Genomic DNA, 23,211 nt, shown 5'->3' with positions numbered 1-23,211 from the left:
GCTGGAAAAAAAAAAACTTGTTTCAAGTTTGCTGAGGAACATTTGGACAAGCCAGTTAAATACTAGGAGAATATAGTCTGGTCGGATGAGAGCAAAATTGAACTGTTTGGATGCCGTAATGCGCACCCTGTTGGAAGGAGAAATGGCACTGCACGTCACTCTACAAACACCATAGCAACAGTGAAGTTGGGAGGTGGGAACATCATGGTGTGGGGCTGCTTGCCTGCCAATGGAACTGGTGAACTTCACGTTATTGAACCTGTCGTTGCAAACAAAGAATTTTGTACAAAGTAGTCAATAAATACCAGGGGGCATGTCCATTTATTTTCCGCCTGTCTTTTCACATTACACTTAGTTTAATTTCTGATCTTATTCGACTTTCTTTGTATGTATGGATTTACTTGGGTTGTTCCCTACATCTGGTGAAAATTTCATGTTATAGGCCCCTTTGGAGATATTTTTAGTGAGAAAAATGCTGAGGTGTTGAATACTTGTACGTGATACATAATGTGTGTGATTTTCTTTGTACTGGGGGCGCAGGTTTTGACGTGCTGTGGTAAGTTAGCTGCTCCCTGCTACACGACTGGAAAAATTCAAGAAGACAATCAGGACGAGAACGCAGCACGTCTTGTTCCGTTTATGCGGCTTACGTAGCGAGACTACTTGAATTGGGTGCAAATATTCGACCTCAATCGACCTCTAATGCTTGATTTTATCGCTTAAAATCCAAAACAAAGTTTGAAAGGCGTTCATAAATCCGCGCCGTCCCGGTACAGTATTTCCTCGCAACCGTAGTGCCCGCCCACCTCCTCGCGTGCGGATGATTGACAGCTGCTTCCGCCACTCAACGCGCGCAAAGCGTCAGTTTTACGTTCGCTTGAGTAGGCGGGCCAATCAGGAGCAGCTCGAAAGCGCTTCAAACGCCACACGGCCTTGGCGCGTCGCCATCTTGGTGAGGTAACAAGAAATCGCCGCAGTCGCCATCTTGGTGAGGGCGAAAACACAACAAGCCGTCAGTTGGTCGTTTTTCGCGAACAAATTCTCGCGTGTTTGCACCCACGCTGCGTTTACACATTAGCGCGACATTTTCCATCGCTTTGTGAGCCTTTTTGGACACGACGCCGAGTGTACGGCGTTGTGTGGCTTTGCCGACACACCCCGCCCTCACGCCTGTCCTACTTTGTCTCCTACGTGCGCGCCCGCGCGCACTCAGACTCACACATACACGCTTATTGTTAAACGAATGCAACTCGAGAGCGCACATTAAAACAAATGACAATGTGCTGAACCAACTTCATTTTGCACTCATCTCTTCGAAAAGACTCAAACACATTTTGATCACGTGCAGCCAAGGTACAGTTCACGTTCCAATCAAATGCCTTCAAAGACTTTCTTTTGTTGTCGCTTGGAGGCAGTAACCGGCTGGCTTCAAAAGTAGTTTTGCACGTTACGTGGCTGTAACAGTAACGGCAAGTGCGGCGGCAGCTGTCGTAAAGCTTGGAGTAGAGGAGCACTGCGATTTGTCGGGAGGCCGTGACAAAAAAAAGTCGTTATTTTGCAAATGGAGCACCAAGACTCGAAAAGTGAACGGCACTTGATTTTTGCGTTCGCGTTGCCACGCACGAACGCGCCCGTGCACGGCGAGTCTTGAAAGAAAACAAGTCCTTTGAATGAACTTGATTCCAACAGGTACATGATTTGGACTCGATTCAAACGTGGTGAGGGAAACCTGCTATTTGATCATAAAATCCATTTGATGAACGTGCAACTGACGTGCTTGATCAAACGAATGACTTTTTTCCGGTGCACTGTAGTGTGAACAAATGATTACAGTGTCTGTGATTATTATGGGATTAGTGCAGTGAAGCGCGTGCACGTTCTTTTTGGTCACACATGTCAACGTTTTTGCACGGCAGCTGCGCGCGCACGCGCGGGCGGTGGGTGGCACACTTTTTGGGCACCGAGGGAGGCGCGTCCATTGTTTGGCCGGAGCGCGTTCGACCAATCGTACCGCGGCCGCCGTTCTCCGAGCCCCGCCCACCTTTCTATAAAAGCGCGCGAGGCAAGCGCGAGCGGGCGGGTGCACGCGCAGCTGGAGGACGACCGCGGCGGCAGCTCGAGTGGAAATCAGAATAATCTTCATCCTCATCTTCCTCATCCACGCACGCACGCACGCACGCACGCACGACGTCCGTGAATATTTGTTCAGAACAAGACGATGGCGGACAGCAAAGTGGGGAACAGCGCCGAGCTGAGCGCCAAGGTGAGGCGCGCACGCGCACGTGCGATTAATGAAGAATTGAACACGCTGCGGGATAAGCTCGTGCACGCGCGCGCACACCGGGACGCGTCATTTACCGTTTTGCGAATGTGTCAATAATAATCAACCGACTGATGGGGATCGCGGCGTGTGTGGGTGCGCGCACGCGCGTGTCAGTGGCGCGTTACGTGGGAATTGAGAGCGGATTTGGCGCTCAAGCCTCTTAAAGTGAACAAGAGGAAGAAGAAGAAGAAGAAGAAGAAGAAGAAGCAGCTTTCCGTCCTAATGCCAACACAAAAGATGACAACAACACCAACCAAAGATGTCCTCCTCCAAATGTCTCTTTTGTGCATTGAACGACAAGCAGAGGCGTGTATCGGGGGTGTTCCGCTGGTGGTGCTTGTGCCCCCCCACCCCCGTCGGCGCCACCGCGGAGCTCGACGAAGCGGGCGCGCGCGCGCTTAGACAGGAAGCAGCATCCTGTCTGGAGGATAAAGATGCGCTGTGTTGTTCTGGGGGTCGCGAGAGATTTGACTGGGGTCTCAGAAATGAATTTCACCTTTGAGGCCACGCGAGGGCGCCGTTCAGTCGCACGCGGGACTAAAAGGAGCAAAAGAAAGGCGTCAAATACGTGGTTAGAATAAAACTCGCGAATGTCTAATGAGGAGCTGGCGGAACTGACGGCGACGTCAGATGACGTCAAAAGTGTGTCACATTTTCTTTTGCTGCGAGTGTGCCGAGAGTAGAGTTGGTGTCAGGTGACAACATCCATTGTGACACCGAGGGCTGCTGGGAGTTGGAGTGTGGGCGTGTCTGCGGTCTTTTTCTTCTGATGTGGTCTGGTCTGGTCGCTCCGGTGTCAGCTTTCAACAGGCGGGGCCCGGCGGGAGGGACTTGGGAGCAGGCGACCAATGGGAGGCCGGGGATCGGGAGCCCAACCTGTCCCCTAAAAAGGAAACTTCCTGGCCTCCTCCTAATCCAGGAAGCGCACGTTTACCTTCCGCACGTCAACGTGGACGCTGCTGTGACGTCACAAGAGAAGAAAACACGACGTGTACCGTATACAGACAGCATGTCAATCTACAGTACGTGTAGAAAGTATAAGTTCATATTTGTTCCTTTTCATATCATTTGATCAACAACAGTATCATTGATCAAAGTTTGAATGGCAAAATGTCTTTACCGTCACGTGTCCCAAATGAAGTTGGACGAGTTTCGTGAAGATGCAAAAGAACATTTTTGGATAGGTCGGAATTTTGCGCTATTGCTCAATTGACCTTTTCCCACGAAAACGAACGCAAATGAATCTTCCCTTTTTTTTTTGCCGCTTGTACAAATGCCGCTGGCGCCGGAGAGAGGGGGAACTGTGAGGAGGCAGCCATTTTGCATTCACACAATAACAAACAACAAAATCAAAGCTGTTATGAAGTTGTGAAAGTGTCGGGAACCGTTGCATGTTTTTACCGTTATTACGATTGTATCAAGACGAGCGTGTCAATACGAACTTCGGATCATTTATGCACTTGCGTACGCAGTTTGCAGTGCGACGCCTCGCCGTTTCTATGAAGTCTTTTCCGTTATGCACTTACCGTTACAAAAGAAATGTATTTCAGCGGGCCGCCACCGTTCGCTGCGTCGATGACATTCGCCTTTACGATTATTGGCGAAAATTTGAACTCCTCGATAACTTTTAGAAAATCAATCTTTTACCCAGAGAAAACCGAGGCGGCATAAAAAAATGGTCAAATGATATGAAAATGACCTTAATGGATACAATGAACAATGCTGCCGGTAACAAAATGATAAAGGTCATCAATATTACACGTAGTAGTCATGTCGTCAACTTGTATTAAAGTAGTGGCGATGGTCGGTGAACACTCGCGGTACATTCAAGTGCACGTAAACGCGGTCGGTGCGGGGAACACTCGTGTTGTGTTCAGGTGCGCAGTCAATAGAAGCGTTGTGTTCAAGTCATTTGAGAATGTTGGCAGTGTTGTGTTCGTGTGCACACAAAGTGTTGGTGAACATCGCTGTTGCATTCAAATGCAGGTGAAGATGATTCTTGGTGCGTTCAAGTGTGGCGCGGGAAATGATCAAATTTCACTTCATTGCTCAGCAAAGGATTATTTACAACAAAGAATGCATCTTTCTTCATCGATCCATGCCAGCGACGTAGCGTGACAGACAGAACCAAGAAAAATCGATTAGATGCCAGAAAGTGCATCCAGATTTGTTTTGCAGGTGTGCTGTGACATTTTCCAAATATAAAATATGTGCCTTGGCCCAATAAAGGTTGAAAATGCGCTAGTGTTGCGTTCAAGTGCATATGAAGCTGTTGGTAAACATGAGCGATGCATTCAAGTGCATAAAATGGTGTGTGTAAACAAACCTTTGTGTTGCTACTCATTCGCTCATTGTGTTCGAGTGCGCATGAAAGGGTCGGGGAATGTTCGCGTTGCGTTCAAGTGTCGGTCACGGAAGAGGACGTTTGAGGCTCACTAATGGTGTTTGTGTGCGTGTGTTTGCGGTCTTTCAGGAGTTGAAGGAGAAGAAAACGGCGGAGGAGAAGAACGGCGACGACACCACCGCCAATGGAAAAACTGTATGAGAGCCTCTTCGTCATCATTTTCATCATCTTCCTCTCTCAGCGTCAAGCTCAACGCGTGTGCGTGTGCGTGTGCGTGTGCGTGTGCGTGTGTCAGGACGAGGAGAACGGAGAGCAGGACAACGAGGCGGACGAAGACGACGACGTGGGAGACGAGGAAGACGAGGATGGGGAGGGTACGCCGCGTCACCACACACACACACATGTAAACATGCACACAAACACAAAAACACTCACAATTACAGACACACGCACACAAACTTGGAGACAAAGACACACACTATTACACGATCACACAAATACATACAATTACTCAATCTCACACACACACAGACACAAACATGCAGACAAACACACACACACACCATTACACGATCACACAAACAAAAACACACGCTCACACTAACAGACACACGATTGAACACAGAAAAATACACACAAAAGCAACGAAACGCACACACACACATTTACACAAACAAGCACAAAAACATACACAATTACACCCACACAATTTCACACACAAACATACACAGACACACACACACACACAGACAGAGCAAGAGCGCGGTGCGTTTATGGGGCTGAAAGTGACGCGTGTAAGACCCTAAAACTTGTGTGTGTCCAGGTGAGGAAGAGGAGGACGAAGACGACGACCTGGTCACACCCACGGGCAAGAGAACAGCTGAGGATGACGATGAGGACGATGAAGATGACGAGGTTCACGAAAAGCACGCTAAAAGCTCGCGGCTAAATGCCAAGACTTTTTTTTATGATGAGATTTCATACACGAAAAATAAACATCGGACACAAGTTAGCCACCTAGCTACTAGCGCAGTCCACATTAGTGAATACCCAGCGAACTAGCTTCTAGCATGTTCAGATCTTAATTGTTGTAAGTGTTAAAGGACCACGAGAGAAGTTATTTTATTCATTGTTTTTTTTTTTTTAAATCAATCGGCCAATTAATCGGTTGTCGGAATTTTGTTCTTCCAAATATCGACATCGGCCTCAAAATCCATATCGATCGGGCCCCATAAAGAAACTGAAAATTTGATTCGATTATTTAGTGTACGATTCGATTCAATTTAAATGCTTTGATGTCGATTCAATAAGAAGTCTAAATACATAAAAAAAAACTACAGTACTTGTTGACAATGGTTACATATTTATTTTCACGCCCACGTGCACATACAGTTTGTGGTATGAATGTCACTGCACATTTTTGAGCAATAATACAGTCAATAAAAATGTGCACAATAATAACTTATTTGTGGGAAATAAAACTGTTCTGTACAAACTCAGAAAGAGTCAAGTGCGCTTTAACTTAAATAAGATTTTACCTCTTGGAAATTGTGATAAACCGCACTTTTTTTTTTTTTTTTTTTTTTATACAATATCGCAACTCAACCTTCATTATTATTATCATTATAATTATTATTGTTATTGTTCCTATTATTATTATTATTATTATTATTTCTGGGCGGCACGTAGGTGACTGGTGAGAGCGTCAGCCTCACAGTTCTGAGGACCCGGGTTCAATCCCCGGCCCCGCCTGTGTGGCGTTTGCATGTTCTCCCCGTGTCTGCGTGGCTTTTCTCCGGGCGCTCCGCTTTCCTCCCACATCCCAAAAACATGCATGAATTGGAGACTCTAAATTGTCCGTAGGTGTGAATGTGAGTGCAAATGGTTGTTTGTTTATGTGTGCCCTGCGATTGGCTGGCAACCGGTTCAGGGTGTACCCCGCCTCTCGCCTGAAGATAGGCTAGGTTAGGCATAGGCTTCAACACGCCCGCGACCCTCGTGAGGATGAAAGCGGTACAGAAAATGGATGGATGGATAGATCACAATATTCGCCCCGCAATTCAACATCGATTCAAGGAGTCCTCTCAATGGGTTCACCATCTGGCCACTGGAGGGCGCAGAAACCTACGTGTGCACACTTGATTTGACAATAGCCAGAAATATTATCCATCCATCCATTTTCTGAGCCGCTTCTCCTCACACGTGTCGCGGGCGTGTTGGAGCCTATCCCGGCTGTCATCGGGCAGGAGGCGGGGTACGCCCTGAACTGGTCGCCAGCCAATCGCAGGGCACATACAAACAAACAACCATTTGCACTCACATTCACACCTACGGGCAATTTAGAGTCTCCAATTAATGCAAGTTTTTGGGATGTGGGAGGAAAGCGGAGTGCCCGGAGAAAACCCACACAGGCACGGGGAGAACATGCAAACTCCACACAGGCGGGGCCGGGGATTGAACCCGGGTCCTCAGAACAGTGAGGCAGATGCTCTAACCAGTCACCACCCAGAAATAATAATAATAATAATAACAGTACTACTACTACTACTACTACTACTAATAATAATAATAGGAACAATAACAATAATAATTATAATGATAATAATAATGAAGGTTGAGTTGCGATATTGTTAAATTTTTTTTTTAAAAAAGTGCGGTTTATCACAATTTCCAAGAGGTAAAATCTTATTTAAGTTAAAGCGCACTTGACTCTTTCTGAGTTTGTACAGAACTGTTTTTTTCCCCACAAATAAGTTATTATTGTGCACATTTTTATTGACTGTTTTATTGCTCAAAAATGTGCAGTGACATTCATACCACAAACTGTATGTGCACGTGGGCGTGAAAATAAATATGTAACCATTGTCAACAAGTACTGTAGTTTTTTCTTATGTATTTAGACTTCTTGTTGAATCGACATCAAAGCATTTAAATTGAATCGTACACTAAATAATCGAATCAAATCTTCAGTGTCTTTGTGGGGCCCGATCGATATGGATTTTGAGGCCGATGTCGATATTTGGAAGAACAAAATTCCGACAACCGATTAATTGGCCGATTGATTAAAAAAAAAAACAATGAATAAAATAACTTCTCTAGTAGCTGGAGAAAAGCCACGCAGGCGCGGGGAGAACATGCAAACTCCAGACAGGCGGGGCCGGGGATTGAACCCCGCAACCTCACAACTGTGAGGCAGATGTGCTAACCGGTCGTCCGCCGTGCCGCCACACGAAATACCATCCACACAAAAAAAACCCCACAAAAACTTGGCTCTCCAAGTACCGCCGTATTGACCAACAATAAAGTGCTGTCAAAAGGAATTTTCCAAAAATCATGTTTAATATTACTGTGCGCCGCTGTAACATTATGTACAGTTTGAACATTACCACTGCACTTAAATATTGGAAAATAATCAACTGTACTTCAATAATGATTTACTTTTGATTTTAATTGACTAAATTCACTGGAGTTTTCGTCAACTATAAACTTTTGATATTTTGACAACTAAAAGTCAAACAATTTAGAGGCGTAAATTATGACAACTTTGACAGATGCGAAGCGCTAGCGAGCTAACTTCCGATGCTGTTAACTTAGTAGGTAAACCTGCTAGCGGGCTAACATCCGCTAACGTCCCAAGAGAACCCCAGTCTGATTGGCTGGCGTTCGGCAAAGCTGACGGGTGCGCTGGTTGTCTTTAACAGGACCAAGTGGACCGGAAGAAGCAGAAGACGGACAAGTAGACCACGGCGACCAGCGGCACGTCCGAAAACCTCAGTCCTCCCTTCCTGACGTCCGAAAGAGAATTTGTTTGTATTTTTATTTACATTTTATATTTTTGTATATATTGTACGGAGGTCGGCCATCTCGACGAGCATCAACTCGGGTGTGCGAAGACATTTGAAACACCCGCCAAGTGTCAGCGTCGCACGCGCCCGCGCAGGGACAACGGTGCGTTTAGATACACCGGGGCGTTGCGGCACTTTGCCGCGTGTCTTCTTCGTGCTAGTTTGTCGTAGACGAGCAGGATGTAGCGTGATGTCCTAGTCACAATGTTTTCATGTCCGTGTTACGTTGTCGGAAAATAAAGTCATTGGATTTTGCCCATCTGGGTGCGTGTTTTGTCAATGCAGAGCGGAAAAGTACGGAAGCTCCACGATTTCAGAGTTCCTAATAGAGTTTCTGACGGATCACAAGCGTCAGCTTTCCTCATTGAAATGAACGGAAAAGCCTTTCATCTGTTCCAGATCCCCCCACTTTTGCACAGGGGAAAATGATATTGTACTTTAGAAAAACATAGAGGAATAATTATCCAAGACAATTACGTAACACAGTTAAATAGAATGTCAAGAATTCGACAGTTTGTGCATGAACATTTGATTCTGCAATTCATTTCATTGTGCTGCTCCTTCTTGTATCGTGCGTCCTTTCCCGTTGAGGTGCTTTTAGCATGTTTCATCAACACAGGGTGAAGTGGAAATGCGCCCTCTGACCCCTACCTTACCTACGAAACAAGTGTCGTTCATGCAAAGCTAAAATAATAATCCTAAAAAGCACTTTAATCTGAATCGCCACTGCTCCTAACCTCAGCGCAGCCACAGACGAGTGCTTCTAAACAGTCCTACCACCACCAGACGAAAAGGTTCATTATGTGCCTTCTGCCATCTAGTGGAAGAGAACGGAATTGTTTTGTAAGTGGTGACTTGAGATAAGAGTTCTTGTGTTCCTTGAGCACACTCGTAACTCTATTGAAATGAAGGGAGATTGTATTCCTGTTCCAGTCCCCCCCAAACAAAAATGCTAATGTTTTTTATTGAGGAAAATCAGCCCTATATACACTAATAGAATTTATGAAAACAAAAAGGAACGACATCGTTCAATAGAATGAAACCGTTTTTGTGTGCAGGCCTCGGCCACTTGGGGGCAGTATAGGATGTCAACACCGCCACATAGATGCTAACTGTTAGCCCGCGTGTCAATGGAGTTTGCTGGGTTTTCTGTTAGCATTCAGGTAGCGGAGCCCATATGCTTGTTTGAAATCCACAAAGGTGTCATTCTTCTTGTTTTGTTTAGTTTAGTTTGACTGTGAAGCTTCAACTGGGAGTGGGAATAAATAGCTTGGCGGCGCTTTTTCCAAGCGGAATATTGACTCAGAACTTCTATCTGGCAAGCCGCGGCTTGTTGCCAAGTCAGTCGAGTTCACTTCCGCTGTTACGTCGCTGGCTCAGTCAGATACGTTATTAGGGGTAAAGAAAACATTTTCTGGCCAATCAGGTGAAATTGGATCATTTTGAATCAAGAAGACAGCTCCGAGCTAAATTCGCAAGCTACAGTGTCAGCAGCCTACGTGGTCTCCGTGCCCCACATGAGCGGATATTTTTATAAATGGGCCACAAAAAAAAAAAAAACACACACAGAATGTCCTGTTCACTCATTGGCTGCTTGTCATGGGAGGGGCGTGGCTAAGAGGGGAGAGATTGTCAAGCAATGGAACAAGCCAGTCATAAAAAAAGGTTTGAAAAGTGAAGTCAAACAAGTGCCTTTAATGAATTCAGAATGATTGTCAAAATGTGGCAGTTTTTTTTGGGGGGGGGGGGGGGGGGGGGGGTCAAGGGTCATGCGGGGATGCGGCTGCGAAGGTACTCCAACACGGCGTCCGTTCCCTTCGCCACGATGGCGGCCCGCGGTGTCCGGAAAGGATTTCCCTGCAGACTCAGACACCTGAGCGACACAAACACGGAATGCGATGACCAGAAGATTCAGACTGAGCTGCAACGGCGCCATCTACACAGATCTCTTAGCCATTACAGCGCTTTGCAAACCTGAAGTTCACCGACGCGCTTGGGTTGAAAAACGTACTCGACGAATCTATCTGCCGTTGGATTCCAGTCGCAGAGTATAAACGGCTGCGGCGGTGAATGAGTTCAATATCGAACGTTAAATTCCTTTTTGTTTTATTGTTTTATATTTTGGGATTGGAAGAAATAAACGACTCGGCGCAAGTAGGCTTCCGCTCTTACTTGGAGAACTATACGAGCGCCAGTCTTCTTTTTGTATCCTCAAAGCGATGTTATATAGTTTGGCAGCGACATAATGCGGTAACGGGGCTCGACCGTCCCGCAGTGTAAACGCGTAGCGCAGTTCGGCTCCGGCGCCGACGGGCCCACCTGAGCGCCGTGCACAGGCCCAGCTGGGGCGGCACGTTGAGCAGGTCGTTGTCGGACAGGTCCAGCGTGGACAGGCGCGCCAGCCCCAGCAGTCGAGCGGGGTCCACGCCTCCCACCTGGTTGTTGCCCAGCAGGATGGTTTCCAGGGACGGCATGTCGTACAACACCTCCGGGAAGGACTTGAACCTGCGCCGAAACCTTTTAGCGCACGCGCACGCCAAACGTTCTCGTGGCACCTTTGAGGAGGATTACTTGTTGCAGTTGAGGACGACGGCGTGAAGCTTCGTCAAGTTCTTCAGCTCGGCCGGTAAATCTTTCAGTTGGTTGTTCCTGAGGCACACGAACAAAAAGATCAACAAAATCATAAAATGGCTGACTTCCTGTGTATTTACTCGTGAGAGACATGTCTACTGAATTTCACGCTTCTTAGTGAAACTCACTTCGAGGGCCGAATTTTCACAAATTCCCAAACGTGACCTTTCAACACACCTCCAGTATAGAATGCGGTTGGTTATACCAAAACGGCTGACTTCCTGTGTCGGATCTCCTCGTGATAAACGCGTCGACCGAATTTCATGTTTCTCGGTGAATCCGACTTCGGGGGCTGAATTTTCAAACTCTCCTGAATCGAAATTTGCAACACGCGTGCAGTATACAGCATGTGGGTCATCGTCCCAAAATAGCCGACTTCCGGGTACGGGTCGTAGAGACTTTTTGGCGCGTCGGCTTATGTCGGACATGCCTACAAACTGGCTTCGGGGGCTTCGTTTATATAAAAAAAAAAAAAAAAAAAAAAAAAAATTAAACTGGACCAATTAGGGGACTGTGATGCCCTGGCACGTGGGCAAGGAGAGCCGGCACAGTCGCCGATGCGCTTTTGGCCGTTTACTGGACGGGACAAACGGTCAAACACGCAAAATGCAAAATGAGAGCGCTCGCGAGGGGCACGGAGCAGACGCTAACTGTCAACTACCCGCTTGGCAAACGCTAAACCTGAGCTGGAGTCAGAACTCCTGATGTCACTCACTAGGCCACGCCCCTTCAAGGCACACGTCAACACACAACACACAAAGTATTTTGTGATATACATGTAAATGAAGTTATGCGCTTGGTCATGGAACAAATCAAAATGGAGGTAGCAGTGTATCAAATTTCTCCTCTTGAAATGAATTCATCGCAAAGTCAAATTTGGGCTGGAAACAAAGCAAAAATGAAAACGGCCACTTCAGAGCAAAACGGCCGACTCCCCGCACGCACGTACCTGAGGTCGAGGTGCACGAGGTTCCGCAGCGAGCAGACGATGTCGCAGCGGGTCAGTCTGTTGAACGCCACGGTGAGCTCCGTCAGCGACGCCCGCGTCTCGGCCAACCTGCGCGCACGCAAACGCGCACGGTGACGCCGCGGGCACGTCGGCTCCGACTCGGCTCGTCGGTCGGCCCGCTCACCTCGGCGGCACGTCGCTCAGCAGGTTCTTGCTGAAGTCGGCGGACGTGACGGCGCGCTCGGCGGCGGCCCGGAACAGCTCGTCCGGGACGCGCTCGGCCTTCTTGTCGCTGCGCGGTAGGAAACGGCTAACTTCCCGTGTCGTCCCGGAGACTTTTTCGTGCGTCTCTTTATATTAAACCGTTCCATCAAGCGTGGCGCTGCTAAGTCAAACTGGCTGCGGGGGCTGTCTACCGAATGTCCTGTTCCTTAGTCAACTTTTCAGAAAGCAAATGTACATTTCCAACACGCTTGCAGTAGAGCGTTCCGTCGCTATATCGCAGTTCACCTATTGCGGACTTTTGCCGCCCAGCTCGCCGTACTGGGGGATTTGGAGCGTAGGCTGCAATTGATTTTTAAAACAAAACTGGAAAAAAAAATGCAAAGAATAAAATGTACATCATGTACAGCATGTTTAAGGTAGAGATTAAGCGGAGTGTGGGCAAGGGTAATCAAATAATAATACAAATCAAATATGTCTAGCTAATCCCCCAAATATCTGGTCACGACTTTGCGGGGAAGACTTTGGAACGGGCGGCGGCGTCGCTCACCTGTACGCCAGCGACTTGAGCGTTTTCACGTTGCGCACGTCGACGGCGGCCTGGCCGGGCAGCGTCGCGGCGGCCGGCACGTCGGCGGCGCTATCGGGCTCCTCTGAAAGAGCGCAAAGGCGCGCACGCTCTTTGAAAAATGACCCTCAAACGTGGCCGCCACCCAAAAGTTACGTTCCGCAGGAAATGTGTCACCGTACCTTTCGTTCTTCCTCTGAGGTACTTAAGAAGCTCATTGGTTCCTTTCTGTGACGAAGGAACAGTCGCGGGTCATTCATTGGATTAGCGGTTAGCATTTGCTAGCGTGAGGCTACGTTAACTCGTCCATATTGTTCATTTCCCACGTACGGTCAATTTAGACCCGGGCCGGGAATATCGTCAGAATAATTAGGAACTGCAGATCTTTTCAAAATGTATTAATAGCTCGTCTGACATTCATAAATGTGCAATTAAGCCTTAATGAATGTTTGAGAGAAACGGGAACGTGTATACAGTAATCCCTCGCGATGCTGCAGTTCACAGCGCAGGGCGCGACGCCCGCTTTGGATCTTTGGTTCGATACGACATTTTTACGTAGTCGTTCACATTTCAAACACGACAAATGCGACTTCTACTGTGTACTTTGAACTCTTACTTTTTGGGAGGACTACTCTTTACTTTGACTTGAGTCACATTATTGTCAAGTAACAGTACTCTTACTCGAGTACAATATGGAGCGGACATCCTCTATTGCTCCTCTTAAGTTTCAGCAACATTTTTGCTCGTCAAATCGGCCAGTGTGCCATTTGTTGCGTCGAGGAACCGCCGCGCGCACGGAACATCGGCGACAAGAGCGGATCCGCTAGTACATCTTGTATTCATGAGGAAACGCGTTAGTTTACAGATAGGAATGTTAAATGTATGAAGCAATGGAACGATGTTTGGGATGATGTCACGCCACAGAATGTTTTTCCTGCGTGAAGAAAATGTTGCCTTATTGTACTCTTCAGTCTTCCAGCTCGCTTCATTTGTTAAATTAAAAAAAAAAACAATCTCTGCGGGGGCATGTCTGAAATATAGCCCTGCCCTCGCGTACGTCTCGCGTTCCGTGACCGCGCTCGTAACCCAAAAATCATCTTTCACGTCATTCATCTGTCCCAGCCTCCCCCAACAAATAGCCGTTGCTCAAAATGTTACAGCAGCACCACAATGATGCTATGCGTTAGCCCATATATGGCATTTCCAATTATGCGTAAGCATTAAGATAGCGGAAACTGTGCGGTTGCTTGAAATCAACGCGTTATTCTCTTTGCTTTACGTTTCGTTTTGCGATTTATACTGCTGTCAAATGTCAAAACTTGCCAACAGTACGTAAAAGCAAAGACGAGGATGAGAGGACGTACCGTCAGCAGGTCCCTCCTGATCCCACGCAGAGGATTTCCCTCCAGCAGCAGAATCTGCAAGTCGGGCAGCAGGCCGAGCGACGCGGGAAGTCTGATGTCGAGACAGGGAGCCGCCTTAGAGGCAAAAACGACGACGACGACGACGACGGAGGCGGCGGCGTCCTCGGGGACCTACGTGCCGATGTCGTTGTTGGTGAGGTCGAGGCGCGTGAGCGCGCTCAGCGCGGCCAGCTCGTCGGGCAGCGTCTCGATCTTGTTGTCTCGCAGCTCCAGCACGGAGAGGACGCTCAAGCCGGACAGATGCTCGGCGGACACGCTGCGCACCTGGTTGTTCCCCACGTACAGCTCCTACACCGCGGAAGTCCAAGGGGGCGTGGGTCACCGAGAGTTGCCCGCCCGGTCAAGCGGGAAACTCAACTACCAAGTCAATTCAGTTAGTCGCCTAGTCAGACGCTTTCTGCGTAAAACGAAAGACTTAAAAGAGCAAAGAAACTATGGATACAGTACTAACGTTAGCATACTAACCATTTCGTCTTCTGCCGAACATTTCGGCAAAAAGCACTTGAGAAAAACTTCATTGTATTCATTTGTTATATTCGTATACGTAATATTTGTTTTTTCTTCTTTTGAACATGGTGAATATAATTTTATGTAATATTTACAAAAGTGTTTGATTTTAGAAATGTATCAAATTATATCCATATCTATAGAAAAAAAGGTTGTTTTTAAAAACTCAGCTATACTATATATATATATATATATATATACATACACACATAAATGATACATCTTTTTTTGTGTATATATATATATATATATATATATATAGATTTTCTGTGAGAAATATTTCAAGCTTCTGTGACCCAGTGAGTTATTAGTGATTATTGATCGACCCAAAAAAAATTCAGTCAAATTATATTTCAATTTCTATTATTATAATACCAGTTTATATTGCGCTGCCGAAGCGAGGCTCTCCCTTTTAGCTCATGCTAAATAAGTTAGCAATTCTTGACGCGCTGCCCCCTAGTGCTTTGGAGTGCAATTGCGCCTTCAAGCCTGAAGACTCGCCGCGTGCCGATCGATCAGCTGGCTGCGATTGGCGTTTTACCTTGAGCGCGGGGGCGTGAAGCGGCGGGAATTGGCACAGCTTGTTGTGCCGCAGGTAGACCTGCTCCAGCGCCGGCATCTGCGAGAGGCCGGCGGGAACGTCACTCAGAAGGTTGTTGCTGCAGTCGAGCAGCTTCACATCTGCGCGATAAAAACAGCAAGTCGAGGAATCCTGAGCGTTCCGGCTTTCGGATGCCGGCGTACGCGTGTATATTCGTCGACCGGAATCCAAACGTTTACCGCCGCCGACATTTTTCGTGGAAAGGGGTCTCACCCAGCTTGTCTGTGAAATTCAGGTCTGTAAACCAGTGTACTGACTAACGGATCCCCGGACGGCATCGCGGCATTTACGGGATTTGAGCTGGTGAGTTTCGGCCGCTAAATACAGTCTATAAAGTATAGACTGTATTTCGCGGATGAAATGGCGAAGCTTGTATTCATTGTCGCCGGCGACGACGGTCCCGGCAGGTTCAGTTCAAATGAGTGGGTGCGGGTGACGAGCACGACCTCCAAATACCCTCCCCCCTCGCTTTCATTTACGCCCACTTCCCCTTTCAGATCGTGTTCCCGATCAGCGGGCCGACAAGCCAACGCTCGGGGAAATCGTACTTCGCGACGATAGTAAGATATCGAAGGACGCGACGTTGCAATATGAATGCTCCTCCGCCCCAAATCTGCCTTGCGGACGCTGTGATATGGACCAATCAGAGCCAAACTGTTTTCTATATTTAAATTGGGGAAGATGAGCCATCCAATCGGGGCAAATCTTATTTGCATGTTGCAGATTATTGACAAAGTCGGCCGTCTCAAATGCCAGGTGGAAAAAAAAAAAAACCAACTAGAACAGCTTAAAAAAGGACATTTTGGGCATTTCCAACCCAAATTATCTTGCAAACCCGATAAAAGGACAACGTTTCTAAAACCAAACAAAAATGATGGAAGGAGACCTCTTTAATATATATAATTAGCCTAATAGCATAGTTGCTCAAAAGTCAGTTTTGAAACTTTTCAGAACGCAACGAAATACAAAACAAATTCAAGGAGAGTCCAGGCAGCACGTCGGACGACCGGTTAGCACAGCCGACTCACAGTTGCGAGGTTGCGGGTTCAATCCCCGGCCCCGCCTGTGTGGAGTTGGCATGTTCTCCCCGTGCCCGCGTGGCTTTTCTCCGGGCGCTCCGCTTTCCTCCCGCATCCCAAAAACATGCATGAATTGGAGACTCTAAATTGCCCGTAGGTGCGAATGTGAGTGCGAACGGTTGTTTGTTTCTGCGTGCCCTGCGATTGGCTGGGGACCGGTTCACGGTGTCCCCCGCCTCTCGCCCGAAGATAGCTGGGATGGGCTCCGGCGCGCCCGCGACCCGCGTGAGGAGAAGCGGTACGGCGAATGGATGGACGCAAGAAGAGTCCGGCTGCATTGATTGAACTTTTGCGGATGACACGGATGAGATTCGACAGACCAAAGTAAGCACGCGAGTATTTTATATTGATATTGTGACAGGAAGTTCAATATGACTTCAGCACTGATGCTATTCGGCTAAGAATATTTTGAGGGGTGGGTCCATTTCTTGCAATTTTTCAATATTTGCGGAAGGTCTCGGTTCGGGGCGGTCTCAATTCTAATCATGAACTAGATTTTTGTAGCAAAAAAGAAATGGCGCTTTAACTCGCAATCCGTTTGTCTCAGCACTACTTGGTGGTAGAAGGTCTTACCGGTGAGCAGCGCCAAGCCGTCGGGAAGGCGGGCCAGCTTGTTGCGACACAGGTGGAGCTTCTGCAGGCGCCGGAGGCGGCAAAGGCCGGACGGGAGCTCCGTCAGCCGGTTGTCGGACGCGTCCTGCGACCCACGCCACATGGACTCGAGCGGCATTCGCTAAATCTCCTACTTGCTCATTTTTACGCAGAACATAGCTAAAAGTACTAGTTTTACATGATTAATGATGGCATTTTTGAACATTTATAAACATGCATTGAACTCAGTAATGCGCATTATTGACCCCCCCCCAACAAAAATTGCCGTTGACTGTGGTATGGTTTGGGACATGTGACAGAAGGGAGGGAGGGCTGGCGGCCCCTACCAGCTCAGCGAGCGCCTCCAGTTGTCCCAGCTCCTCGGGCAACCCGTCCAGCAGATTGTGCTGCAGCGTCAGGCTACGGAGCCGCTTCAGACCGTAGACCTCCGGTGGCAGCGACCTCAAGCGGTTGTGACTGCCAAACCAACAACGCAACAGACACTCGTGACTGACGAAACGACACGACGCTGCAGAAAGCCGCTTGAGCATTTATTTGACATTCTTTTAAGCTCCGGGAACTAGTATGCTCTTCGTCAAGCTGCTACTAGTACTAGTAGTGGCATGATACAGTTCTACCGGTGGATATGTGGCACTGCGTGAGCACTAAAGCTGAGCTGGCTATCCAGCAAATGGAATCCGTGTGGGGAAGTAAGGAATTACATGGAACAGCGTCACGTAATTGAATGACAACATTTGGATCCGTTAAGTTACTGGGAGAAAAAGTGTAATTCCATTACAATTGCGTTTGGAAATTTCCCAGGGTACTCTTTCACACTGTCGTTACATTTGAAGCGACTTTGGATTTCTCAAATCGTTGTCTGCTCATGGGCCATTCTCCCAGACTCAAACATGACAGTGTTTCCAAATATGAGCACTTTGACCTGCTTCAACTCATCATGTATATAGTTCAGCTTCTGAACCGTTTCATCTTTATTATTTGGGGACTTTTTTTTTTTTGGACAGAACATTCACTTATCTGGCTTGTCATACGAAGCCATCTTGTTTAAATTGTGCACATTTGTCATTAGGTCAGTATGGTATCCTGTTTTCCAGGTGCTGTACACAACAAACACATTTGGCATCATGCATTTATATTTCATCTTTGACATCAAGAAGAAATGTGTTTATTCCAAAATAATGAGCTCGGCGTTTAAACCGCTTTTTTCCAAAAATTAGGAAAAGTAACCCGAATGTCATTAGTTATGTTACTTTGAGAACGTCGTTGAAAGCGTTACAGGACTATTCCCTTTTCGACAGGGTAGCCGGCAATTGTAAGGAACTACCTTTCCGAAGCCGTCTCCCCGACACCGCGCGGAATCGATGCTCGAAGGGCTTTCCCGTTCGCGTCCGGTCGGCGCTCGCCTTACCCGAGTCGCAGCTGCTGAAGTTCCCGCAAGTCCCCCAAGGCGCTCGGCAGCGTCTGCAGCTGGTTGTCGTGCAGCTGCAACAGCATCCGCAAACATCAATGACGACATGTACGTGGCCCGACGACTATTTCTACACATTACCGAGTCACAGAAAACAGATCGATCGCTTTGAGCGTTGCCTCGACGGCAGCCGGACCGTTCCGAGCCTCTCGTCCCAGTTCACGCAACGAGGCTCGGTTCGGACGCAAAGTTGTGCTCTATTTTAACTTGAAACTATGTCATCGGTATTGTTATCATCGATGCACATTTGCAAGTAGCCATAATGTTAACTCCGTATGTAGCGCCGTAACTTGAAAGTTCACATTTGAAGGCATCTTCATTATCCCAGAGGGGCAAATTGTTTCGTTTGGGTCTCGCATACTTGTCGAAACACTCAGTCAAGACTGAACTATTTGATATTTTCCGACATATTTTGTACTTCTTCTTTTCCTTTGGGCTCGTCCCTTTAGGGTCGCCACAGCGCGTCGTCCTTTTCCATGTCAGCCTATCCAACCTGCTTTCTTCACTTCCTGACCGCACTCCCCGTTGCTCTGGACGCTTGACCCCAAGTATTTCAAGTCCTCCACCCTCGCTATCTCTTCTCCCTGTCGCCTCACTCCCCCCCGCCACCACCCCTCTCACTCATGCACATATATTCTGTTTTACTTCGGCTAATCTTCATTCCTCTTCTTTCCGGCGCATGCCTCCATCTTTCGAACTGTTCCTCCAGCTGCTCCCTGCTTTCACTGCAGATCACAATGTCGTCTGCAAACTTCATGGTCCACGGGGATTCCAGTCTAACCTCATCTGTCGGCCTGTCCATCACCGCTGCAAACAGGAAGGGGCTCAGGGCCGATCCCTGATGCAGTCCCACCTCCGCCTTCCATTGGTCTGTCACACCTCGCCGCTGTTCCGCCGCCCTCGTACGTGTCCTGTATTATTCTCACATACTTCTCTGCCGCTGCAGACCTCCGCATGCAGTAGCACAGTTCCTTTCCGGGTACTCTGTGATAGGCTTTCTCTAGATCTACAAAGACACAATGTGGTCCTTCTGACCTTCCCTGTACTTCTCCATCAACATCCTCAAGGCGAATAATGCACCTGTGCTGTGGTCACGAAGTCCTTTGAACGCCTCATGCTGGTCGACCTCAAGAGCGTCATAGGTCCCCCGCGTGCCCTCCTGCAGTTTTGCCTACTGAGCAAACAGGTCTGCGGATGACGCGATCAACATGGGACTGCACTTCATCCTAGATCACCTCGACAGCACGGGGATCTACGTGAGGATCCCGTTCGTGGACCTCAGCTCCGCGTTCAGAGCGAGTGCGGCCGACACGACTTGGATCTTGACACGCGCAATACTGTAGAGATGATCATGGCCCCTCAACTAGCAGATATTCCAACAGTTTCTTCCCTCTTGTCATTAGATTTGCTAGAGGCTAAGTGACTCCGCGAAGTGTGTTTTTATGTATCAAAAGTATTTATTGTCAAAACAGCCGTCTATTGTTGTACTAGAGCGGCTCTGACTACCCGAGACAAATTCCTTGTGCGTTTTTGACACACTTGGCAAGTAAAGAGGATTCGGATTCGGATTGTAATTACGGAAGATCCGTCAAATTGCTGGAAAACGGCTGGCAATATGGGGCGGCAGTGAATGGGTTTAAGATGCAAAAGCAGCCAGCGCCGTTCATCTATTTGCATATACTCCTCCCACAACACGGAAAATGAACCGCGCCGCGATTAAGCGCATTTGGCAGACGCAATCCCGGCTGCCACTTGTTAGTAGATCAGCGTCCACGTCTGTTTGGTTAATCAGTAAAATCAGGCCCTGGCTCGAAAGTGCGCTCGAGCACGGCTGGAACGGCCTAGCGCGAGTGCTCCCTCGATCGCGCCAAGAACGAGATTCTTAGTGCGAGGCGTACGTCCAGCGTGGTGAGCGCAGGTAGCAGTCGGATGTCGTCGGACAAGCGGCCGAGCCGGTTGGACGCCAGCAGCAGCTTGGTGAGGTCGGTCTGCTCCCACCAGCGCTCCGACGCGCCGAACGACACGTCGCGATGGGCCTCCTCGGGCGTGTCCACGTTCAGACGGTACACGCTCGCCGGCACTGATGGGGAAAACATCAACAAACTCAACTTCATTGACGTTTGCAGCTCCACGACAAGTGTTTTGCTTTTTATTTGGCTTTCCTGTTCAGCCAATTCAGAAGGGTGCCAGAGATCGGCAGGTGCTGCCTGCGCAACTATCTGCCCATGTATCTGTATTACGACAGGTGTCGCCATCAGGGACAATTTGAAATCGAACCTCCTCGTACATCTGAGCAACTGTTAAGATTAATTGCAACTAGTATCCAGCCGGCTCTCGCAAAGTGACGTCACTGCGGCCGCTTTGCTCCAAAGTGAACCCAAAGGACGTCCCGAGGTCTCAGCTTTAACCCCTCCCCGGTAACGTCTATTCGACCTGTTACTACAAATTTAACACAACAGTCAACGTGGAGCTTTCATGACTGCGGGTGTTCGCGTACCTTCCGTGAGGCTCCGATTGGTCAGGTCGAGAGTTCCGCTCTGCCGGGCCGCCTTGAGGAGCCCATACGGCACATTGGGCTCGCTTTTGGGCGTCCGGAAGCCGCGGAGCGAGTCCACCTCCCGCGCGCCTCTCAAACGAGACATTTGCGTTTCGTTTGGCACGGAAAGGTCGCCGCGGTGCTCGTAAACGGCTCCGGCTCGCCCACCGTGATGTTGAGCTAACCCGAGCTCTGTTTCGCTAGATAGGACACGCCCATTGTCAGCTCCGTGCCGCGGCGACGCTACGCTAAGGAGGTCGACGTCGTGAGTGCATTCCGGCAAGGAAACCAAAAGACCAACCGTGCCGGCATATTGTGCTGCATACGCTTGCCAACAATTACAATAAGGGAACCGGGACTCCCTTTCACGTGTAGAATTATTTTCTTTTTTTTCAAATGTTGTGTGCTGATAGCATAGGCTTTCGCGTTGAAAAACAGTAACCTTCGTGAAACTCGGTCGAGTTATGAGCAAGTTACGACTTCATTTCAATGTCCACGCGTTGCTTTCTATGGGAACGACGACCTCCGCAACATGGCCGCCACGTCGGCGAGCTGGGCTACTGACGAATCTAGTCTTCATATCTATGGGGACGCCGCTCACTTCCGCCCGCCACCCTGTCTTCTGTCGCGGTCATTGGCGTTAGGTCACACGTCATTTCCGTTTGCGTTCCGTTACTATAAAAGCGTTTGGTTTGAGTTCAATAGGGAAGAGTAGCCCTGCGATCGGTTGACGACCAGTTCGGGGTGTGCCCCCGCCTCTCGCCCGAAGTTAGCCGGGATAGGCTCCAGCAGAATGGAGAATGGATGGATGGACGGATGGTGTCGAGTAGCTCCTAAAACATTCATTCCAACCACCAACACACTTGGTCTCTCCATTGTACAGTTGAAATATGAGGAAATGGAAATGTCTTTTGGGGCTTTTTGGTCTTTAACACCAATTTTAGGGCCTCCGCCAGCTACGAAGGCACGTCGCTTCCGTTCGGGTTCCTACACATTAAAAGCATTTGACCGATGAGGGCCCACAGAGACGAATAGTTAATAGGATTCACCCGACGCTAAACGAGGAAGGTCTATTTATTAAGTCAGACGTTGCCTTCAGGGACGGTCTGTAATCTTATAGTTTGCCTTGTCGTGAGTAAAAGTCTGAAATCATGACATTCATGACAAGTGATCAAGTATCGACTTTTGCTAATAGTCCTTTGGTGAGTATCAGTGAGCATGTGTACACTGTACACGGCTAATCGGAATCAGAATCATCTTTATTTGCCAAGTACGTCCAAAAAACACGAGGAATTTGTCTCCGGTCGTTGGAGCCGCTCGAGTACGACAACAGACGGACGGTCGAGTGACACAGAACACTTTGGAGACAGAAAGACATTGACAAAAAAACTAAACAGTCACTGAGCAATAAAGGGTTGCTAGTAATCTGCTAATGCCGGTACAATCTTTCTTTTTTTGACCATCGTGCAAAAAGATGCAGAGTCCTCTCGGACTTCGAGCAGTTCGAAAGACTAATCTCGCAAGAGTCCGCGGAGCGCAACGAGCATTGTGCAAAGGGCGCCGAGGCTTCAAGGAGCGGATGCGGTGTGAAGTAATGAGTAACATAGCGGCAGGCGGCGTGATGATCCGCGGCCTGATGGCCGAGCAGAACATCCGGTGAACTTCGATCGCTGCGTCAAGTCAGTCGAAGTGAACACTTGAAAATTGCAACGAGCGACTCGGATACTTACAGGATGTTTGTGGCTTTTGTCGTCTTGTGCGCGCTGCACGGTGCAGCCCGGGGCTCAACTCGCAAAGGTAAAAGGGCTTTTCTTCATTACGATGATTTTTAAAAAAAACATTTTTTTTTTTTAAGCGCAAACGTGTGCTCAAATGGGCCAGCGCATTCGTCGACGAGGTCAAACAATTATTCGATAAATGAAACATTGTTGTAATAAATAAAAAGATGTCAAATATGTACAATTGTTTTAACAATAAATAACAACAGATTTATTGTTATTGTATGACAAAATGAATGTGCTGAATCCAAACATGAACATGACAAACGGAATTCCGTGATGCAAAATTCTTCCAAATCCGTTGAAAAAAACAAAGCCGATGCA

At 48.1% G+C, this 23,211-nt stretch overlaps 2 protein-coding genes across 3 annotated transcripts; one reads left to right on the top strand and one right to left on the bottom strand.

Annotated features, from left to right (window-relative positions):
- The first annotated feature begins 2,070 nt into the window (after window positions 1–2,070).
- Window positions 2,071–8,771, top strand: ptmaa (prothymosin alpha a). Its single transcript, XM_061684688.1, has 5 exons — window positions 2,071–2,263; window positions 4,797–4,862; window positions 4,963–5,041; window positions 5,491–5,582; window positions 8,369–8,771. The coding sequence occupies exons 1-5, from the start codon at window positions 2,219–2,221 to the stop codon at window positions 8,405–8,407; spliced, it is 321 nt and encodes a 106-aa protein (XP_061540672.1). The 5' UTR covers window positions 2,071–2,218; the 3' UTR covers window positions 8,408–8,771.
- Window positions 8,772–10,255: 1,484 nt separating this feature from the next.
- On the bottom strand, window positions 10,256–21,675 carry lrrc40 (leucine rich repeat containing 40). Of its 2 annotated transcripts, XM_061684042.1 has the most exons (15): window positions 21,071–21,675; window positions 20,472–20,653; window positions 18,514–18,587; window positions 17,432–17,561; window positions 17,067–17,190; window positions 15,355–15,494; window positions 14,422–14,594; window positions 14,247–14,337; window positions 13,065–13,110; window positions 12,865–12,967; window positions 12,277–12,384; window positions 12,093–12,200; window positions 11,084–11,161; window positions 10,832–11,017; window positions 10,256–10,385 (listed from the first exon to the last, which is right to left on the bottom strand). In XM_061684042.1, the coding sequence occupies exons 1-15, from the start codon at window positions 21,213–21,215 to the stop codon at window positions 10,280–10,282; spliced, it is 1,794 nt and encodes a 597-aa protein (XP_061540026.1). In that variant the 5' UTR covers window positions 21,216–21,675; the 3' UTR covers window positions 10,256–10,279. The 2 variants fall into 2 exon arrangements, with proteins under 2 accessions (XP_061540026.1, XP_061540027.1); XM_061684043.1 differs by lacking the exon at window positions 21,071–21,675 and having other exon boundaries at window positions 18,514–19,579; window positions 19,654–20,561.
- Window positions 21,676–23,211: the final 1,536 nt, after the last annotated feature.

The sequence above is a fragment of the Phycodurus eques genome, chromosome 8, assembly GCF_024500275.1.
Source record: "Phycodurus eques isolate BA_2022a chromosome 8, UOR_Pequ_1.1, whole genome shotgun sequence".
Taxonomy (NCBI): domain Eukaryota; kingdom Metazoa; phylum Chordata; class Actinopteri; order Syngnathiformes; family Syngnathidae; genus Phycodurus; species Phycodurus eques.
Note: the sequence above shows the minus strand (reverse complement) of the source record. Positions and strands in the feature narration are given on the sequence as shown.